Consider the following 20,405-nt stretch of genomic DNA (forward strand, 5'->3'; position numbering starts at 1 on the left):
CATTGATTTAAGCAGATGTTACTGTAGGATATGGCACTAGCATATGCTTACAGACTGCAGAAATTGACACTGTAGATGCTTTACACTGCTCTCATCTCTACAGAACTAGTGATCTTGTTTTGACAACACTTTTAAATCTCTGATCCTCAGAAGGGTGAAGTTCTGGTATAGACCAAAGGGTAGAATATTGGAGTAGCTTTCTGTGAAAGGAGCTGAGTTTTCTTAAGAGGAGTTGTAGCTTTTTCTTCTCTGCTTAATACCTCTGTTGAAACCCTGAGATTCTTGACCCCTTGGCGTTTGGAAGTTACATGTGCAAAATACACACTTGAGGTGCTAGCTACTTGCATAACTGTCTGTTTTCATGTATTGTCTGTTGGGCAGACTTTGTAGATATATAGGTCTTTTGTAGAGTGTTCTGAACATTCCCACCCCATCTTTGTCTTGTCACTGTTTGTGTTCCTAACCCATTGAACCAGTGTTGGTGGTTTCAAGTGCCCAGATGACCATCGTGAAATGGGGGAGATACACCCCTCCACAGATTGGGTGCATGACAGACAGCAGTACAAGTTTTCCTGTGCTGACTGCTACATGCTTATACAGTGATCTGGAGTGACTCACTCATGGATGAGGGTAGTTCATTCCCCGGTTCCCATTTTTAACTCTTGGCCTCTGCAGGGTGTACTAGCTCAGGTGCCTGGGGTGGTGGTGGTTTCAGATTAGGTGCTGTGAAGTTTGAACCACTGACAAGGATCAGTAGAAAATAAAGGAGGGTTGTTTTTTTGCCAACAACTCGACTGCACCTCACCCTTCTGAGGATCACATTATTCTTGTGGGGCATTCTTCCAAATGGCTGGAACATCCAGCCCTGCTCTGTTTGAGACTGCCATCAGTGCGATAGTTCATGGTACCACATGGATTAACGCACTTGAGCAATGGGCCACATGGTTCATCTGCCTGTAGTAAGGCAGTACTGCAGGAGGCCCCATGCTGGTTATCTTTGCAACCAGGAAAGCTGCTAGGGATTTGCATTTCTTTGCAAAAATAATTTAAATATTGCAGAAAGCATGGGAGATACCAAAAATCTGAAGGACCCCCAAATTCACAGAATGCACGATGTTCCACACTGCTCCTAGTACCCTGTCAGCTGAGAAACTCCGTAGTCGGGGTCTGAAAGCTGAGACTCCAGGTGTCTTGCCCAAAATACTGAAACAAAAACTATATTTCCTTCCTTGTTTGTCCCATGTGCCAGTAACACCATCCATGTGCAGTAAATGCCATGTGCTTGGCCTTGCCATCTGGGAACGCACCTGGGAATTTCCCAGGGGTATGAGGGTTGAGATGGCTCACTTGGATTTCCAAACACAGATTCACCTGTAAGTGACTTGTTTGTTTCCTTACAGTGTGGGGAGGAAGTTGGTTAAGTCTTGTCTGAGTTCTCTCCATTGCCATTCCGCTAAGCCATCCAGTTCTGTGCCACTCACATCTGTTTACACTGTAACTGAGTTGTGTAGATCTGAATGTTATATTGCATAGACCCTTACCCAGTTGTCAATTTGCCCAGGAACGTGTCGAAGCTGTGAACATGGCAGAAGGGATTATCCATGATACAGAATCCAAGATGGAGGAGTTTAAGGATCAGCTGCCAGCAGATGAGGTGGGTATTTTCTGATGCCTTTGTTAAAGGAGCCAGAGTTCCCTACGCCTCTCGGGTGAAGCATTGGTTAGCACGTAACCTCTCAGGGATTCTTAATTGTTTAAAATAGCATGTGGCTGAAACTTGCTAGAGAAGCCAACTTCCAGAATACATGAAGAATTCTTAACAGTGGAAGGCAGGCACAGTCCTTGGTTGCTTTTTGTCCCATTTGGATGGTGGAAGTGATTGGCTATGTGGGAGGACATTTTATTGTAGCAGAGAATTTATTTCAAAACCTGAGTCGCAAGTCTTAGTAAGGTGTAGGTTGCCTATGAAGATGTTTAATGTGAAAGGTTTTTCAGTTAACCGTACCCTTGATTTAACTCCATAGAAACATTTGCAATGGCTGATTTCAGAGGGAATTTTTTTCTTCAAAGACACTGAATGTATGAAACCAGTTTTCTTTGTCTGTAAGTTAATAAGATTAAGTGAAGGCTTCCATTCTGTCCTGAGTATCTCAGAACAGTGGGTGAATTTGCAAGTACAATACCCAGGAACTTGGGAGCAGCTTAAATGGTTTTAACATAGTTTCCTTCCTTTACCTGGAGTGAGTCAGATGCTTAGTGTTAGAGGGGTTTTAATACCGTTCAGTGACTGCTTCATCTCTGCATTATTCTTCATTTCAAAAGCTATGTTTAAAACTCAGTTCACAAGCTGCAAAAGTATTAAAGCATCCACTTCAAACAAGTAATTTGGGGTTTAGGAAGGGCCAAGGCTGGAGATTCTTGGCAAGTACCCTTAGATTAGCTTAGATAAAGATTCAGCGGCTTTACCCAGATCACTGTTGGGCTTTTTTTTAAAAAAAAAAAAAACCATGGGTGTTGGCACACCAGGTCCTCGTGTAGCCCAGTGAGAGGGTAGAACTTGTTCTCTGGCCTAGCAGGGGCTGGGAAGACAAGAGACTACATACTTAGCCTCTGAAGGGAAGTTGTATGGGAAATATGTCTAACCCCATCATTGCTTTGTGGGAGACCAGAGGGGCAGTGTTAATGGGCCCTGGAAGAAGTGTGGCCTGCTTGGAGCAGGGAAATCTGTTATACAAGGCTTCAAGAACATAGTATTCCTTCCAACCTGTGGGCCTAAAAGTAAAGGACTGGCAGTGCTTGCCCACGTTCTGCCTCTAGACCTGGCTGAGTGAGTGTCCCACGCCCTCGCAGCTCTGTCAGTGCAGCTGTCCCACAGTAACCTCATATCGCCAATCCTGCCCTCTTGAGCGCACTCCCAGTCTGACAGAGAAGTGCCAGATTGTGTGGAGGGTTTGACAGATGGCAGCAGGGACTGGGATGAGACCATATTGCTTTTGTTTGCATCCCCACTCCTCCCCCACACAACAAAGGGAGGAAACTCTTTGGGGCTTCGTGCGTTGAACACTCTGCTTTGTGGCTCTTTCTGGTGGAGTTTTAAAGACGGGTAGATGAGGAGCAGCTTTTTCTGCTCCCGTTGATTCTGTGGTGGCAGTAGGTCACTAGAGGTATCAGTGAGGCCAGCTCTCAGCCAAAGGGGGCAGTTCGGTCTCTGGCCCTTTTAAGTCCTTGGCTTCTCTGCTGAGACTGCAAACAAGGTGACCAGTTAGTGCCAGCTGTGGTGTATTCAGTGATGTGGATACATACCCATTGGGAACTGGACAAGCTATTAGGCACTGCAGATGTTTAATTTGAGACTGAAGTCCACTCCTTTTGGCAAGAGCTGAGAGGGGGCTGTAGAAGTGAAGGGCAGGGCTCAGTTTTAATGAACTAAGTGCAATGTAACTATTGTTTGTAACTTGTTTACAGTGCAACAAACTGAGGGAAGAGATTGCTAAAATGAGAGAGCTGCTGGCTCGTAAAGATGCAGAAACAGGAGAAAACATCAGACAGGCAGCATCCAGCCTACAGCAGGCGTCCCTCAAACTCTTTGAAATGGCATACAAAAAGGTGGGTGTGCAGGGCTTGTGGATTACACTGGTGCTTGTACAGGGAGAGGGAGCTGGTCTGAATGAAGCCTTAGAGGATTGTCCATGCCTGGGTAGCTTGAAGCCACAGGTCAACTCCCCTAAATAGCAGCTGTTGCACTAGTGACATCTTCTCTGGCACAACGTCTTGGGCTGTCCAGCCAATCATGAAAGTTCTGAAGTCTGATCCTCAATATTATGCAGCATTTTGTTTGTGCTGCTGATGTGTCCCATCGATTACATATCACTTTTTTTAATACCTTGTAGAAACAGTCATTACAAAGTTCTTGATTGGTGACAAGCAATACTTGAGACTGTTTTTATACATCAAGATAAATGTGCATCAGGCAAACCTCCTAGCAGAAGTATGAATGTAGATCTTTCAGTGAGCGTAGAAAGGGTACCGTGTCCAGATGTTCAAATGCAGTTATTAAAAACCATTAAAATGATGGCCACATGCATCTGACTAAGTGGGTATTCACCCACGAAAGCTTAAGCTCCAATACGTCTGTTAGTCTATAAGGTGCCACAGGACTCTTTGTCTCTTTTTACAGATCCAGACTAACATGGCTACCTCTCTGATAATTAAAATGATGGTAAATGTTGTTTAAACTTCTGTGCATAATCACTGGCTACTAGAGACTCATCATGGACTTCCTGACTGCTCTGTCTAAAATGGTCAGCTAGGGCCAGATTGTTAACGGTATTTGGGCCCTAATGAGATTTTCGGATGCACTGAGGTGCCTAACTCCCATTGGTTTCAGTGGGTGTTAGGCGCCTAGGTGCTTTTGAAATTCCCACTAGGCGCCTAAATACCTTCAATAATCTGGCCTTTAGGCTTTGTCTTTCAATGTCAGAAGAGTCTTGTGATCAGTCTAGAAGAAACCTGGGCAGCTGCTTCCAAGCTATCAGGATATCTCTGTGGGAGTAGCGTACTGTAACTAACAGATGGTGTCTTTCACAGATGGCGTCGGAGAGAGAGGGGTCTGGTGGAAGCTCTGGGGACCAGAAGGAAGAGAAACAGTAGAATGTCACTCTTGCGCAGAGACTGCAGCAGGAAGAGGGTGACAACTCTGAAGCTTGGGAGCGAAGGGACCTTCCTGAGCAGAAATGGGCAGAATTCAGTCTTACTGTGTTTTTGCAGTATTCTATATATAATTTCTTTAATGTATAAATTTAGTGTTGTGTCCACTAGATGAATCATCATTTCATGAAAGTTAATTCATGCTAGACAAAGTTCTAAATATTCAGCCCTTTGGTATTTTCAACTGAGCGCCCAGGGGATTCACTCCTCATTTACTCCTAACATTTGACGAAGTGGTATACTACATTTGTTTAAAGGTTCGAAACCATGTCACAAATTCTGGGGTGGGAATGGGAGTCCTGATGTATCCTCTTTGTGGAGCCAAGTGCCTGTGAACTGATTTGTAACAGGTCCTGGGTTCAGCAGTTGCAGGGCCAGCTACATTGCTAGAGACCGTTAAATCTGCAGCTAGCTTAGTATTCTTGGACTGAAGGAGAATGGGTTACTTTAATTTGGCTGTAACTTGATTCCTTTTAAATAAGGCCACATTGAAGTTACATGCATTGCTTGTCTAAGCTTTCTGCTCGATACCATGTCTGTTCTCTGCGTATGGTAAAACAACTTCCCTGATAATAAAATTGTTCTTCTTGGATCTATTCTGGATTTTTTTTAAATAAAAATGGAAAAGCATCCAATTTTTCTTGAGTTTTTGGCTAGTTGCAGCCTGGTGAGGTGGCATTTGTTGGTAGACCCACTTCTGGCACAAAGAATATGAGCAAATTGGAAACCTGAATGCCATATGTTTTTGAAGTAAACTAGCTTCATTAATGCTTTAGTCCTAGTTACATTCAGAAAGGTTCTTCCTGCTTTTCTCTTACTTAGTGCTTGCATGCTCTTCTTGGAACATAGGAATTGTCCTGCTTGGAGCCAGGCATCACTGGCTCCCGAAGAAATTGTGCATTATGGGGCTTTTTGCACTTACAGAAGTTTCTTCCAGGCAGTCCGTTGGCCACTGCTATGAAGAATGAGGGTTTATACCCATCATTACTACGCTTCTAACACAAACTTAATTAAATGTGACCGGTTGTCCATATAAATGTCTCCTCGTCTGGGCTAGATGCAGTTCTGGGAATTGTACAAAGAATGGAGGACACTTCATAGAAACTGGACTTTTGACCAAGTGTCAGTAGATAAAGGCTTCTCCATTACCTCACTTTGCACTAAGTATGAACAGGCAAGACAGTGTATTGACTGCCTCCTGACTATTACAGTCTGTGCAAATTAATACTTTAACTCACCCAAAGTAAGGATTACCATCCCAATCTCTCCACTCCCAAATGTCTTCCTTCCCTTTTCCAAGCACCCAGCAGTGATTTCACTTCTGTGGTAAATCTAAACCCTACTCTCATCCCAATTGCAAAACCCTCCCATTCCCTGCTGCCTCCAACATCTGTCAATACTGACCCCAACAAGCATCTTGTCTTGATGATCTTCCCCTAAAATTGCTCTCTGCTCTGCATTTGAGCCTGAGTTTTCACTCCTTAAACTTCCTGCTCTCTCAGCTGTAGATTTCAGATTAAAGTATCCTCCATCCCTTGCTGCTAGCCCCCCTTCTGCCCCACAAACCAAGATTGTTTTTCCTCTACTAACAGCAAAGCCTGCTCACTCAGCTACTCCACTTCTGAGCTGCTGCTCCTATCTTCCCAAGTCCACGTGCTGCCAGTTTCCAGCAGGGAGCTTTGGCACTATTGGGTGAGTCAATGTGAGCAGTCAGGTCAGCCACTTACTTTCATCTCCAAGTGGGCTCATGTAAAAGCCTATACAGGTTTTAGAAGATTCCTCTTGAGCGGAATTGAGAACATGCCTACTCCTGTTAAATCTATTCAAAGAGGGGTTTTGTAAAACTCTTGGGTCATTAATAGCCCCCACCAAATAGATCTGATCTACAGGTTCTACCTCTTGCCTGAAATAGTCTAATGATGTTTGAGCTGAACACCCTGGGCTGGAACATATTAAAGGCCCCGTTCTAATTAGTGAAAAGGAAATAAATTTGCACTTGCTGTGCTGTTTCAAAAGTGTGCTTGGAAAATAAATGGTTTGATTAGGAGCCCTTGGCACAAGGCCGGTACAGAGGCTAACATGATGTTGTATCAAGGTATACAGTGGTGCCCCTTTGATCAGAGGTTGATCTGGTGTTGAACAGCTTCATCAGTGATCCAAAAGTGTTGGGGGGTTGGGCTAAACAGGGCTCTAGAAGTATCAAAGGGGATGCAAATTCCAGGGAGGGCAGAGAGAGGCCTCGAGGGGAAAAAGATGGGCATCAAAGAATGAAATGAGTTTGAACTTGGAAAAATGTAAGTTGAGAGCCCTGGGAGAAAGCTAATCAAACCACATAGTTAATGGGGAGAGGCCAGAAATGCGTCACTGCAGAAAGAGAGGTACAGTAGTTGGCATCACAGCTTTGAGCCAGGAATTTCCAGAGCAGACTCAGGATTGTCATGGGGCAGGGGAGTGATCACAGGTGGAGGAATGTAGCTGATAGCAGCGGCGGCTCCAAGCGCGTGCCTGGGGCGGCAAGCCACAGGGGCGCCCTGCCAGTCATTGTGGGGGCAGCAGGCAGGCTGCTTTCAGCGGCGCGCCTGCGGGAGGTCCTGCGGATTCGGTGGCAATTCGGTGGTGGGTACACCGAATCCGCAGGACGGGTGGACCCCACAGGCGCGACACCGAAGGCAGCCTGCCTGCTGTGCTTGGGATGGCAAAAAAGCTAGAGCCACCCCTGCTGGTAGTGATGCAAAAGGGGTGTCTCTTGCAAACTGGCTGCTCTTTCATCTGAATGAATTTTGTGGCAGTGAAAGTTGCTGCTGTGATACTCCTTGTGTCTGATTTTTCTGGTGGCTTCAGTTGGGTATTTGTTTCTATCCTGGGATGAGGGTAATCAGTCTACTGGAGACTTAAGGACCTTTCTGTTTAAGGGTCTCAGGGACTGTAACTTATAGGCTTTACTTCGGCAAAGCAGCCCACAGGGATGGGGAGGTTTGGTCTCCATGGCCCAGTCAGACATTGGCAATACCAACGGTCCGAACAGCGATAGAAATTTCTGTAATGTGGACACTTCTCTGCTTAAGAGCTAGACTGAAACCCCCAACTCATGTCACGGGCTAGGTTTGGATTTTATAAACCCAGAGGCTATAAGCTTTTTGACACAATCTGCCTTGACTGATCTTCAAGGGCTATTGTGCTGCAACTTTTCCAGGTTTCCTTCTAGAATCAGTAATCACCTGGTGTAAAAAGGACTGTGGGTAAGAAAGGGTTGGACTTTCTCAGACACTCAGCACACAACTCCATGGGCAAATGTCTGGCTGTGGAAACGTGTGCACAAAATTGTCCACTTTGGAGTGGCACTTGCTGTAATTGCATATGCAATTTAGACATGCAGGTGTGCATGCATTTCGCACATCCAGCTGTATGCTTAACATTTCCACAATGTGGTACTAGATCATGGTCCTGTATGCAAGATCTGTTTATGGTAGGCACTGCTTAATACTGTATCTCCTGATGAGAACAATCTCCTTTACAAACCTAGATTGCATACCAATGTGACCACCTAGTTGGTTTTCCCCACAATTTGTTGGCCTCATCAAAAGGGATACTCCAACTGAAGTTACTGATTGTCTGGAAAAGAATCATAGAATATGAGGGTTGGAAGGGACCTCAGGAGGTCATCTAGTCCAACCCCCTGCTCAAAGCAGGACAGGCTTTGTCAAGCCTGACCCTAAAAACCTCTAAGGAAGGAGATTCCACCACCTCCCTAGGTAACCCATTCCAGTGCTTCACCACCCTCCTAGTGAAAAAGTTTTTCCTAATATCCAACCTAAACCTCCCCCACTGCAATCTGAGACCGTTACGCCTTGTTCTGTCATCTGCTACCACTGAGAACAGTCTAGATCCATCCTCTTTGGAACCTTCTTTCGGGTACTTGAAAGCAGCTATCAAATCCCCCTTTGTTCTTCTCTTCTGCAGACTAGACAATCCCAGTTCCCTCAGCCTCTCCTCATAAGTCAAAAGAGGAGGGAGAGACTTTCCTTGGCTAAGGGGTGTTTTGGGTGGTTCCCGGAAATTGTCTAAATAGAATCTCTGATGGTTTTGGCTACTTTCTGCCTTAACCCACAGGCAAGGAGTATGCACAGTATTACACACTGTCTCAGTGGCAGAGCCAGGAACAGAATCCTGGAGTCCTAAATGCCAATCTCTTGCTTTTGGATCTAGTCTGCAGTTCTCAGACCATCAGGACAAAAGCATTGTCTGAAGAAGACTGCTCCTAAACTGCCTCCAGGGATTTTACTTATTGATCACAGCTGACCTTTACTTATGAATGAATCTTTTCTTTTACTGCTTGGGTTCCCAGCTGCTTATGTCTATTGCATGGAAAGATACTATTTTTAATGCTTATCATTAGCTCTGCCTTTTCTTTGGAAAACTAAATTATTAAAAGAGCCAAAAAGGGGTGGAAGCAGGAGATTTCTCTTTCATGGTGAGAACAGCTCCCTGCTGCAAAAAACTGCTGAGCTGGCAAGAGATACAGCATTGCAGCTAGACAAATGACTATTGTCGCTCATAAAAGGAGTGGTTCCTGTCCTAGAGAGTACCTGCTTTAGCAACATGCTCCTGTGAAGACATCTGTCAGTAGAGGGGGTATTTTAGATTCATTGTGTTCTGTCATTCTTAATATAAGCTGGTATTCATCTTGCAAAGCCTATGTCCTGTGCAATGCTAAGGTTTTTGAATAATATGTGCTGATCCCTGCATAATAATTCAGCACCTTTTGCACAACTGCAGTGGGGGAGTTTACTGGGCAACATCTGTGCCATGTGCGTTCATTTGGGTGCATGAAAGAATTCCTCACCCGGAGCTTAGGGCTGGGTGATACATATGATGTAAAGTCTAGGGACTGAAAACATGAAGCTAAATTAAACACGTCACTAGAAGCTGAAGATTCTGTGAGAGAACCTTGGAAAATCAGGTTGTTTTAAGTAATCGATAACGCTAACAAGATTTGGGCTATTAAAACACTTGCTTCCAGGCTTAAGCCAATCTCTAATGATTAGATTTTAGAAAGAGACCTATTGTGAGGGGCAGATTAGCCCACATCTGCCTGCTATCAGGTTCTTGCACCTTACTCTGGAGAATGAGTGCTGGTGTAGAAAGGACACTGCACCAGACTGACCAGGGAGCTGATGGAGTCTGGCAATTCCTACATTTCAAATCATAAACTCGAGGAATGTGCCATTTGAACCAAAGGAGGGAAAATGCAGAAAAAGCTACCAACAGGCAATGAAAGGAATGGTTTCATTCAATAAAATGCTCTGGATACCGAACAACTTTGTTCATTAAATATTAAAGACAGGCGTGAGCCAATACCCCAGGTCCACATAACCCTCAGCTACTGGAAGACTCAGAATCCCAATCTGAGTCAGTTCTGCAGCTGGCCCTTCTCTGGCTACAGGGGTGAGCCAAACCTCAGATCCAAAGGTGCTTGTACTTCGGGAGCTTCAAAATCTGGAGCTAAATCTCTCTGTCTTGGACCCATTTCTAGCAATTGTTTCATTTGCCTTCGGCAGTGCAAGCACATTGACCAACATAGTTCAAGGTTGATTCATGTGTGCACAGCTGCTGTAACTATCCTTGGCTGAAATGCAGTTTTGTAACATTCTGCAGCAATATTTTACAACTATAACTGAGAGGAATGGGACTCTCTCTCCACTTTTTCCAGCGGTGCAAGCACATCCATGTTACACGGCTGTGTCCTTTTGTAAAGTGCATTTCTACGCTGAAACATGACCTAGTGTGAAAGGATGCCTTTTAATTCAACAGCTCTTCTCCCGGGGGGCTGTGTCCCAACATAACTCTGAGAAAATGAGATGGATTGTAATCTGGCTCTTGCATCATCAGCGAGTTGTTAATTTGGCTCTGAGTGCAGTGGCCTTATTGATGGTTGTGATGCATGAGTTAAGAAAAAGCCCAGCTTGACTCTCAGATCCCAGGGTCATTTTTTTATGGCTAGTAGTTAGAAACAAACTATCTACTTTTATATTGTAAACTGAGAAGATCTGATCTGGAGTGATGGAAAGATGAACATGGAAATCCATGATGATATTTTTGCACATTCACTCTTCAGAGTAGAACCATTCCTTGAAGTACTAACCTAAGATGGAGGGATGTGACTGAACTACCAGAGAAAATTGAAGGTGTCCAGTTATCTATCTATTTATCTATCCCCACTAGGGCTCTCAATTAATCGCAGTTAACTCACGCAATTAACTCAAAAAAATTAATCGCAATTAATCGCAGTTTTAATTGCACTGTTAAACAATAGAATTCCAATTGAAATTTATTAAACATTGTGGATGTTTTTCTACATTTTCATATATATTGGTTTCTGTCTTGTAATTGAAATCAAAGTGTATATTATTTTTTATTACAAATATTTGCACTGTAAAAATGATAAACAGTATTTTTTAATTCACCTCATATAAGTACTGTAGTGCAATCTCTTTGTCATGAAAGTGCAACTTATAAATGTAGATTTGTTTTTGTTACATAACTGCACTCAAAAACAAAACAATGTAAAACTTCAGATCTTACAAGTCCATTCATTCCTACTTCTTGTTCAGCCAATAGCTAAGACAAACAAGTTTGTGTACACTTACAGGAGATAATGCTGCCCTCTTCTTATTTACAATGTCATCTGAAAGTGAGAACAGGCATTTGCATGGCACTTTTGTAGACGGTATTGCAAGGTATTTACGTGCCAGATATGCTAAACATTTGTATGCCCCTTCATGCTTTGGCCCCCATTCCAGAGGACCTGCTTCCATGCTGATGACACTCGTTAAAAAAAGTAATGTGTTAATTAAATTTGTGACTGAACTCCCTGGGGGAGAATTGTATGTCCCCTGCTCTGTTTTACCCGCATTCTGCCATCTATTTCCTGTTATAGCAGTCTCAGATGATGACCCAGCACGTTGTCCATTTTAAGAATACTTTCACTGCAGATTTGGCAAAATGCAAAGAAGGTACCAATCTGAGATTTTTAAAGATAGGTACAGCACTCGACCCAAGGTTTAAGAATCTGAAGCGCCTTCCAAAATCTGAGAGGGACAAGGTGTAGAGCATGCTTTCAGAAGTCTAAAAAGAGCAACACTTCGATGCGGAAACTACGGAACCCAAACCACCAAAAAAGAAAATCAACCTGCTGATGACACCTGACTCAGATAATGAAAATGAACATGCGTCGGTCCGCACTGCTTTGGATTGTTATCGAGCAGAGCCCGTCATCAGCATGGACGCATGTCCTCTGGAATGGCAGCTGAAGCATGAAGGGACATATGAATCTTTAGCGCATCTGGCACATAAATATCTTGGGACGCTGGCTACAACAGTGCCACGAGAACGCCTGTTCTTACTTTCAGGTGATATTGTAAACAAGAAGCGGGCAGCATTATCTCCTGAACAGGGCCGCCCAGAGGATTCAGGGGGCCTGGGGCAAAGCAATTTTGGGGGCCCCTTCCATAAAAAAAGTTGCAATGCTATAGTAACATGTATTTGGAAATGTAAAAAATAACTAGTGAAATACATTCAAAAATTAATTTGTAATAATTTGAAAATACATTAAATACATTATTTAAAAACATTAAATGCTTTAATGGTATGTATACATTTGCAATTACATAATGGGCTGTTGCTGGGTGATGGTGATGGTTGGTGCCAATGGGCTGTCGCTGCCTGGGGGTGGCGCTGCTGTGGCCCAGGGCCGGGTGGGGAGCTGGGCTCTGGATTGGGGGGTGCCCGGCTCACAGGGGCTGGACTCAGGGCTGTGGGGGGGATGGGGTCGGGGGGTGCCCGGCTCAGAGGGGCTGGGCTCAGAGCTGGGGGTCAGGGCTGTGGGGAAGATGGGGTTGGGGGTTGCCCAGCTCAGAGGGGCTGGGCTCGGAGCTGGGGGTCAGGGCTGTGGGGGGATGGGGTCAGGAGGGTGCCCGGCTCAGAGGGGCTGGGCTCGGAGCTGGGGGTCTGGGCTGTGCGGGGGATGGGGTTGGGGGGTGCCCGGCCCCGGCCCCTTACCATGCCATTTACTCCATCTCCCGGAGCCTCAGCACGCCGCGTCCAGCGCTGCAGCGGCTTGGTGTTTCCAGTGGGCCCTCAGCTCCCGCCGCTCGGCCACAGCTCGCAGCCCCACCTCCTTACCAGCTGAGACTCTGGGGGATGGGGGAAGACGGAGGCGGGGGGAGCCTCCGACATAGTCGTGGGGGCCCCTGTGGGGCCTGGGGCAAATTGCCCCACTTGCCCCCCCCCTCTGGGCAGCCCTGCTCCTGAAAATGTAAACATTTTTGTTTGTCTGAGCGATTGGCTGAGCAGGAAGTAGGACTGAGTGGACTTGCAGGCTTTAAAATGTTATGTTTTACTTTTGAATGCAGTTTTTTTTTGTACATAATTATACATTTGTAACTTCAACTTTCATGGCAGTGCAAATACTTGTAATCAAAAATAAATATAAAGTACACTTTGTATTCTATGTTGTAATTGAAATCAATATATTTGAAAATGTAAAACATCCAAAAATATTTAAATAAATGGTATTCTGTTATTGTTATCTCATGCATAAACTGACTTCTTATTGGACGATTACTGTAAAGCTGTGTGTAATCCACCTTCCTACTGTTCAGAGGGAGGATTATGACAGGCCATATGTAACCACAGGCTGTTTTTTTGGGGGGGGGAGGGGGGGGCGGAGGGGAGAATCAAAATGCTTAGAAGGCTGAAAATTTTTACTCCCTCTTCCCCAAGGCTGAAGCAGCACTTTAGATATAGGCAGGTGCTTGAGTGAAGCCGCATTACTCAACCCGCTCACACTGACATCTCCACACTCAGAAATGATCAAGACATAGAGGGACAAAACCTCAGCTGGTGCCAACTGACATAGCTCCATTAACTTTGGGGAAACTACGTGGATTCACACCAGCTGAGGCACTGAGCCCGTGAGGTTTGCTCATGTTGATGGTAGGCTTGTGTGCACATCAGAGAAGTAAGGAATTGCTTCATGTCTCATCTCTTGTAGTCATAGTGGGCAACTCTACTGAGCTGCGCCTCACAATCATCATCTGGAGCAGGAACTGGTGGATCTAGGGCTGACACTGAATAATGTAGCCTTCCACCCATAAGTCACCATTCCAAATCCAGCCCACCTTGCCAGTGACCAGCGGTTACTATGGTCTGAGTTCTGTTCAGGTGACCACATTGCTCAGCTGCTCACACTCTGTGGTGATGAGGATCGTATAAGTGATCAATAAATAGATGATAGATACACCAAATGATGTGCAGTGGTTGTGTCACTTCATGTCTCCTTGAATAAAGGTGTCTACACCACAAAAACTGCCATCGCTTCTTGGCACCTTGCTAGTCTCCGTAGAGTTGCCAAGAAGTGAATGGATCATCATGACTCAACTCCTCTCTCAGTTCTTGCAATGGTCCTGCTAGGTCAGGGTGGGGGGCAGCCTATGGGAGGAAGCTGGCAATGCAGCTGTACTTATTCACTGGCCAGACAGCGCATTCCAGGCTCCCCGCCTGGCACACTTCACCAGCACTGGCCTCACCAAAATACCATGCGGGGGCTCCAGCTGTCACGCAAAGCCACGCTGTGCCAGCTCTCTTTAGCCCAGTCTTTGATAATGCACCCTGTGACTGGCATGCTACAGGGGACAGGCTTGCCTAAGCCAGGATTCTACCTGCTTGACCTCATTGACATCACTTCATCCTGCTTCTCATCTGAACACACACTGCCTCCAACGACCTGGCAGACCCAGCTCCCTCAGCTGGCGTGAGTTGGACATCGCCAGAGCTATGATGACCTATACCAGCCGAGGGGCTGGGCCTGCATGGTATTCCAGGCTTAGCAGAGAGCAGCGTGCTGCCATTAGCTTCAGCTACACAAAGGATAGCTCAGTGAGAGGGAATTGTTGGACCAGAACCTCCTTCATCATTCCAGACGCCACTCCAGAGTCTGCCCTTAGTTCACTCAAGTAAATGGGGAGTAACTCCAGTGGAATCTGGCTGGATTTACACTGCTGTAACTGAGAGCAGAACCTTGGCCTCCTGTTTGTACTTGATTTACATCATTTAATCAGCGAGATGAAAACTGCCTACAGTTAGTGCTTTCCTCTTGTAAATTGCACATAAATCCTCACATATGCTCCTCAGAGGGGTTGCCACTCAAGGGAAAACTCTGCCGCTCTGTGGCTTAGGGTGTAGGCAAGAAACTGGGCGGAACTAGCAGCAGGGAACCAAAGAATCCTGGCCGTCTAATCTCTAGCATGCGGGCATTGAGGAGACACAGGCAGCAACCCCTGGACAGCAGGCTTCAATCTAACAGCGTTTTCAGTGACCTTGGCATCGCAACTGGAGAAAGTCTTTCATAGGGCAGCACTCTGCACACTCTTTTTCTGCAGCGCCTTGTGCATGAAGGTACTTGCCTCTAGCACATAGAATCATAGAATCATAGAATATCAGAGTTGGAAGGGACCTCAAGAGGTCATCTAGTCCAACCCCCTGCTCAAAGCAGGACCAATTCCCAGCTAAATCATCCCAGCCAGGGCTTTGTCAAGCCGGGCCTTAAAAACCTCCAAGGAAGGAGACTCCACCACCTCCCTAGGTAACGCATTCCAGTGTTTCACCACCCTCCTAGTGAAATAGTTTTTCCTGATATCCAACCTGGACCTCCCCCACCGCAACTTGAGACCATTGCTCCTTGTTCTGTCATCTGCCACCACTGAGAACAGCCGAGCTCCATCCTCTTTGGAACCCCCCTTCAGGTAGTTGAAGGCTGCTATCAAATCCCCCCTCATTCTTCTCTTCTGGAGACTAAACAATCCCAGTTCTCTCAGCCTCTCCTCATAAGTCATATGCTCCAGACCCCTAATCATTTTTGTTGCCCTCCGCTGGACTCTTTCCAATTTTTCCACATCCTTCTTGTAGTGTGGGGCCCAAAACTGGACACAGTACTCCAGATGAGGCCTCACCAATGTCGAATAAAGGGGAACGATCACGTTCCTCGATCTGCTGGCAATGCCCCTACTTATACAGCCCAAAATGCCGTTAGCCTTCTTGGCAACAAGAGCACACTGTTGACTCATATCCAGCTTCTCGTCCACTGTGACCCCTAGGTCCTTTTCAGCAGAACTGCTACCTAGCCATTCGGTCCCTAGTCTGTAGCAGTGCATGGGATTCTTCCGTCCTAAGTGCAGGACTCTGCACTTGTCCTTGTTGAACCTCATCAGGTTTTTTTCTGCCCAATCCTCTAATTTGTCTAGGTCCCTCTGTATCCGATCCCTACCCTCTAGTGTATCTACCACGCCTCCTAGTTTAGTGTCATCTGCAAACTTGCTGAGAGTGCAGTCCACACCATCCTCCAGATCATTAATAAAGATATTAAACAAAACCGGCCCCAGGACCGACCCTTGGGGCACTCCACTTGAAACCGGCTGCCAACTAGACATGGAGCCATTGATCACTACCCGTTGAGCCCGACGATCTAGCCAGCTTTCTATCCACCTTACAGTCCATTCATCCAGCCCATACTTCTTTAATTTGGTGACAAGAATACTGTGGGAGACAGTATCAAAAGCTTTGCTAAAGTCAAGAAATAACACATCCACTGCTTTCCCCTCATCCACAGAGCCAGTTATCTCATCATAGAAGGCAATTAGGTTAGTCAAGCACGACTTCCCCTTTGTGAATCCATGCTGACTGTTCCTGATCACTTTCCTTTCCTCTAAATGTTTCATAATTGATTCCTTGAGGACCTGCTCCATAATTTTTCCAGGGACTGAGGTGAGGCTAACTGGCCTGTAGTTCCCCGGATCCTCCTTCTTCCCTTTTTTAAAGATGGGCACTACATTAGCCTTTTTCCAGTCATCTGGGACCTCCCCCGATCGCCATGAGTTTTCAAAAATAATGGCTAATGGCTCTGCAATCTCACCCGCCAACTCCTTTAGCACCCTCGGATGCAGCGCATCCGGCCCCATGGACTTGTGCACGTCCAGTTTTTCTAAATAGTCCCGAACCACTTCTTTCTCCACAGAGGGCTGGTCACCTTCTCCCCATGCTGTACTGCCCAGTGCAGCAATCTGGGAGCTGACCTTGTGCGTGAAGACAAAGGCAAAAAAATCATTGAGTACATTAGTTTTTTCCACATCCTCGGTCACTAGGTTGCCTCCCTCATTCAGTAAGGGGCCCACACTTTCCTTGATTTTCTTCTTGTTGCTAACATACCTGAAGAAACCCTTCTTGTTACTCTTAACATCTCTTGCTAACTGCAACTCCAAGTGTGATTTGGCCTTCCTGATTTCACTCCTGCACGCCTGAGCAATATTTTTATACTCCTCCCTGGTCATTTGTCCAATCTTCCACTTCTTATAAGCCTCTTTTTTGCGTTTAAGATCAGCAAGGATTTCACTGTTTAGCCAAGCTGGTCGCCTGCCATATTTACTATTCTTTCTACACATCGGGATGGTTTGTTCCTGCAACCTCAATAAGGATTCTTTAAAATACAGCCAGCTCTCCTGGACCCCTTTGCCCTTCATGTTATTCTCCCAGGGGATCCTGCCCATCTGTTCCCTGAGGGAGTCAAAGTCTGCTTTTCTGAAGTCCAGGGTCCATATTCTGCTGCTCTCCTTTCTTCCTTGTGTCAGGATCCTGAACTCGACCATCTCATGGTCACTGCCTCCCAGGTTCCCATCCACTTTTGCTTCCCCTACTAGTTCTTCCCTGTTTGTGAGCAGCAGGTCAAGAAAAGCTTTGCCCCTAGTTGGTTCCTCCAGCACTTGCACCAGGAAATTGTCCCCTACGCTTTCCAAAAATTTCCTGGATTGCCTGTGCACCGCTGTATTGCTCTCCCAGCAGATATCAGGGTGATTAAAGTCTCCCATGAGAACCAGGGCCTGCGATCTAGCAACTTCTGCTAGTTGCCAGAAGAAAGCCTCGTCCACCTCATCCCCCTGGTCTGGTGGTCTATAGCAGACTCCAACCACGACATCACCCTTGTTGCTCCCATTTCTCAACTTTATCCAGAGACTCTCAGGTTTTTCTGCAGTATCATACCGGAGCTCTGAGCAGTCATACTCCTCTCTTACATACAACGCAACTCCCCCACCTTTTCTGCCCTGCCTGTCCTTCCTGAACAGTTTATATCCATCCATGACAGTACTCCAGTCATGTGAGTTATCCCACCAAGTCTCTGTTATTCCAATCACATCATAGTTCCCTGACTGTGCCAGGACTTCCAGTTCTCCCTGCTTGTTTCCCAGGCTTCTTGCATTTGTGTATAGGCACTTAAGATAACTCAATGATCGTCCCTCTTTCTCAGCATGAGACAGGAGTCCTCCCCTCTTGCGCTCTCCTGCTTGTGCTTCCTCCCAGGATCCCATTTCCCCACTTACCTCAGGGCTTTGGTCTCCTTCCCCCGGTGAACCTAGTTTAAAGCCCTCCTCACTAGGTTAGCCAGCCTGCTGGCGAAGATGCTCTTCCCTCTCTTCGTTAGGTGGAGCCCGTCTCTGCCTAGCACTCCTTCTTCTTGGAACACCATCCCATGGTCGAAGAATCCAAAGCCTTCTCTCCGACACCACCTGCGTAGCCATTCGTTGACATGGCGTGTCCTCCCTCTAGCCCCCGCTTGCCTCTGCTCTGTTTTGCATGTGCCCAAGGCCGGCGCTTCCACTAGGCGACCCTAGGCAGTTGCCTAGGGCAGCAGGATTTGGGGGGTGGCATTTTGCCGCCCTCGGTGGAAATTCGGCAGCAGGGGGTCCTTCCGCTCCAGGTCTTTGGTGGCGGCTCCTTCACTTGCTCCGGGACCCGCCTCTGAAGTGCCCCGAAGACACAGAGCGGAAGGACCCCCGCCGCCGAATGCTCAGAGGAGCGCTGCCGCCTAGGGCGGCAAAAACCCTGGCGCCGCTCCTGCATGTGCCACACATTTATTGTCATGCCTTTGGCCTTCCATTCTCCAGCCCCTTCCTATCCTCCAGGCAGTCTGTGAATGAGAATATTTTACATTGCTCTGCCACCTTCCATCCCAGAGGGCCTTACAACCTACATGCCAGCGCTCAGCCTGCCCTAGGCTCCTTGCCCTGGTCCTGTAGCACAATGGGCTGAGGATTTCCAGGCACAGAAGAAGCGCTGCTAGGTGTAGAGATCACACAGCTAACTCTACATCGCTCCTCAGTCTCGCCCTGCCATGGGCTGTGCTGGGAGGAGAAGGGGGTGGCCGGCGTGCTGCTGTGCTCTGACAAACCCCAGTTGGCAAAATGGCCCTTTGGGGGCTGTGACCAGCTAGCATCTGTGAGAGGAGCCCCAAATAGCATACAGCCACCTTTGCCCGCCTCCACAACCCCTCAGGTCCTGCACAGAGTATATGTAAGCCGGGGAATGGTCCTGCTATTGTGGGGAACTTTCCTGGCTTCTGCACTACCCCGGTGAAATGGGCTAGCGAAAGGATCTGAGTCCTCGCTCCCACTCCCTTTACCCAGAGGCCTCCCTGCCCTTGAGGGCTTCCCTTTCCACTCTCCTGTCTGGCAGAGTCCTCGTAACCCCAACAAGGCTGGACCCAGGATTCCTGGGGGGCTCAACCCCCAACCCTGCTGTGGTCACCCAGGACAGGGGCTAGGGTGCCCCCACTCCGGGGTACCCTCTCTGCACTGGGGACGTCCCTGACCCACTGATTATTCCATTCAATTTAAAGCAAATACAAGTTGTTTAATTAACAATTAATCTAAAGAAAAGAACAAGGAAAAATGGGAAAGGTTAAAGGAAAACCCATCACCCCACTCTGTGGCAGGGAACATCACAAACAGTGTATCTGGACATCAGGGCACTTCACAGTCTGTTCCTTGTAGGTCCCAGATTTCCTTCTCAGGCCCTAGCTGTGCTGCAGGTATGCTACAGGTTGGACACTTGCAATGGTGGTGGCCACACACCTCCGGGCTTTGAGTGGTGGGACCCTTCTTCCCAGTGTCAGCCCCCCATCAGGTTACGGTCCCCCTCCCGGTCTGGCCTGCAAGGACCCTTGGCTAGGGGTGTCCTTCTGTGCTGGGCCCTTTGCCCAGAGTCCCCCGTTCGCTGGCCCCACTTGCTCACCACACCTGGCTCTGTGGCTGCAGCTCTGCTCCCAGCACAGGATCTGCTCTCCCTGGGCTGCGTCTCTGGCCCCTCTGGCTCTGGTTGCTACAGCTCTGCCCCCAGGACAGGTCTGCTCTGCAGGCTGCTTCTGTGACTCTGCTCCCAACTCTGACCTGCTTCCTGGCTGCTTGTCTGGCCCCTCTGGCTCTGGTTGCTGCAGCTCTCCTCCCAGGGCAGGTCTGCTCTCTCTGGGCTGTGCTCTGGCTTTGGGGCTGCAGCTCTGCTCCCAGCAGCTTAGCTCAGGCCCCTGCTCTCTCCTTAGCTCGGTCCCACTCTGTCTGACTCAGGTCATTCCAGTTCACACGGAGGACTGGACCCTTCTGGCCTCCTGACTCTCTGCTTAGCCTGCCCGCCCTGTCAATCAGGCTGATCTGGAGCATTGGCCTCTCCCAATTGTTCCTGGGGACTGTCAGTCTCAGGCTCCTGATTTCCCATCGACCCTTCCCCTTTTAGTGCTGGGAGCTAGCCAACCAAAACACCCCCACTGAATGTTAGTAAGGGGGCAACAGTCCCCTTACATATAGCCCAGGGCCTAAATT

At 47.2% G+C, this 20,405-nt stretch overlaps 1 protein-coding gene across 1 annotated transcript in view; it reads left to right on the forward strand.

The window, feature by feature from the left end:
* The window catches only part of HSPA9 (heat shock protein family A (Hsp70) member 9), a 33,629-nt gene extending 28,292 nt beyond the window's left edge, over nucleotides 1-5,337 (forward strand). Inside the window, exons 15-17 of the mRNA XM_005312391.4 lie at nucleotides 1,562-1,654; nucleotides 3,466-3,606; nucleotides 4,588-5,337. Of these exons, the coding sequence (XP_005312448.1) occupies nucleotides 1,562-1,654; nucleotides 3,466-3,606; nucleotides 4,588-4,650 (297 nt within the window). The 3' untranslated portion in view covers nucleotides 4,651-5,337. The remainder of the gene's footprint in view (nucleotides 1-1,561; nucleotides 1,655-3,465; nucleotides 3,607-4,587) is intronic.
* The last annotated feature ends 15,068 nt before the right edge of the window (nucleotides 5,338-20,405 follow it).

Source organism: Chrysemys picta, chromosome 8 (genome assembly GCF_011386835.1).
Source record: "Chrysemys picta bellii isolate R12L10 chromosome 8, ASM1138683v2, whole genome shotgun sequence".
Classification (NCBI taxonomy): domain Eukaryota; kingdom Metazoa; phylum Chordata; order Testudines; family Emydidae; genus Chrysemys; species Chrysemys picta.